Raw genomic sequence first — 2,050 nt, 5'->3', positions numbered from 1 at the left:
GGAGGCGGAGCTTGCAGTGAGCCGAGATCGCGCCACTGCCCTCCAGCCTGGGTGACAGAGCGAGACTCCGTCTCAAAAAAAAAAAAAAAAAAATTCTGCTGGAGGAGCCCAGGTTGAGATGAGGACAGAGGAGCCAAGTGTCACGCAACCAGGACACACGAGTGCCCCCTCGTGCCCCGCATGGGCCCATGCCCACCCAGATATCCATTTCAGAGCCACTCTGGCCTGGCACGTGGGGTCTTCTGAGCGAGAGTCCCCTTGTCCCCAGTACAGACACCCCATCCACATTTAGCAGGCTCCTTGCCCACTCCCCATGCCATGTCCACGCACTCCACACACCCACGTCGGGGGACAGCAGCCTCTGCCTTGCTGAATGGAAGGCTGGGCTCCAGGCCCTGCAAATGCAGCCCGGGGGCTCTGGCATCTGGGGCCTGACTCTACACCAGCCTCCCCAGCGTGGGTCCCACAGGCGCCCTTCTGCTTCCCCACAGTCCTGCTGCTGTGGTCTTGCGCCTGCCTCTGCCTGTTCTGCGCCTGGGCTGTGGGCTGCGTCCTTCTCAGGCAGAGCCGGTATCTGTTCCCCGTGTGCTTGGGAGCCCCCGCCCCGTGGGTCCGGAGCGCGCGCGGGCTGGTTCCTCTTCCTGCCGCCCCAGGGTTGGGACCCACGGGCGTCCCCTCCTGCCTGGGGCTGCGCTGACGGCTGTCATGTCCTCTGCAGGGAGGTGCGGCAGAAGGTCCAGCTCACCATCGCCGAGGCTTTTGGCATTAGCGCGTCCTCACTGCATCTGACCAAGCCCACCTTCTTCTCCCGCATAAACAGCACGGAGGCGCGGACGGCGCACGACGAGTACTGGCACGCGCACGTGGACAAGGTGAGCGTGCCCACGGATAGGGTGGTGTGCGTGGGCAAGGCGAGCGCGCACGTGGGCAGGGCGAGCGCTCACGTGGGCAGGGCGAGCGTGCACGTGGGCAGGGCGAGCGCTCACGTGGGCAGGGCGAGCGCGCACGTGGGCAGGGAGAGTGCGCACGTGGGCAGAGTGAGCGCGCACGTGGACGAGGTGAGGCCCGTTCTCCTGCATCCTGGGTCTACCACAGGGCTGCCTTTTGCAGCATCCGCTGGCTGTGTGCACAGTGTTAGGATTGATTGGTTGAGACAGAGTCTTGCTCTGTCGCCCAGGCTGGAGTGCAGTGGCGCAATTTCGGCTCACTGCAACCTCGGCCTCCTGGGTTCAGGGGATTCTCCTGCCTCAGCCTCGCAAGTCGCTGGGATTACAGGCTAGCCCCACCAGACCCGGCTAATTTTTGTATTTTTAGTAGAGACGAGGTTACACCATGTTAGCGAGGCTGGTCTTGAAATCCTGAGCTCAGGCAATCCTCCTTCCTTGGGCCCCCAAAGTGCTGGGATTACAGGTGTGAGTCACCATGCCCGGTGGGTGTAAGCATTTAGATGTCTTCCAATCTGAGGGTTCAGGGCACACCCGCAATCTCACTGATGGAGTTGGAGAAATAAAATTTCTCATTTGATGAAGACGAGAAGTGGAGAACCCGGCCCACACGGCCTGTGGTTGCCCCATTGTTATTATTCACAGACTTATGCTCAACCTCTTCCAGCAGATGGCCTCCACTCAGCCACTCACACTCATGCTCTCCATGGCCCAGGTCTCTGTGTTGTCTCTGGGAGCTTCCTTCTACCACTTTCTACCTTTCTTTCTTTTATTTATTTTGAGTTAGGGCTTCACTCTGTCACCCAGGCTGGAGTGCAGGTGTGCAGTCATGGCTCACTGCAACTTTGACCTGCCAGGCTCAAGCCCTCCTGCTGCCTCAGCCTGTGACTAAGACTATAGCTGGGACCACAGGTGCGTGCCCTGATGCCTGGCTCATTTTTCTAATTTTTTGTAGACACAGGGTCTCACTATGCTGCCCAGGCTGGCTTTGACCTCATGGGCTAAAGCAATCCTCCCACCTCGGCCTCCCAAGGTGCTGGGATTATAGGCGAGAGCCATTGCCCATTCCATTCCTCCCCTCCCCTTCCCTCCCGTTCCCTCCCCTC

General features: G+C 60.0%; 1 protein-coding gene across 1 annotated transcript in view; it reads left to right on the top strand.

The window, feature by feature from the left end:
• OGFOD3 (2-oxoglutarate and iron-dependent oxygenase domain containing 3) overlaps positions 1-2,050 on the top strand; it is a gene marked incomplete at its 5' end in the record, with an annotated part of 20,602 nt that overhangs the window by 10,591 nt on the left and 7,961 nt on the right. Inside the window, 2 exons of the mRNA XM_011933398.1 lie at positions 492-570; positions 654-872. Of these exons, the coding sequence (XP_011788788.1) occupies positions 492-570; positions 654-872 (298 nt within the window). The remainder of the gene's footprint in view (positions 1-491; positions 571-653; positions 873-2,050) is intronic.

This window comes from Colobus angolensis, unplaced genomic scaffold, assembly GCF_000951035.1.
Source record: "Colobus angolensis palliatus isolate OR3802 unplaced genomic scaffold, Cang.pa_1.0 Scaffold1, whole genome shotgun sequence".
Taxonomy (NCBI): Eukaryota; Metazoa; Chordata; class Mammalia; order Primates; family Cercopithecidae; genus Colobus; species Colobus angolensis.
The sequence above is the reverse complement of the archived record's forward strand: the minus strand, read 5'-3'. Positions and strand labels throughout refer to the sequence as shown.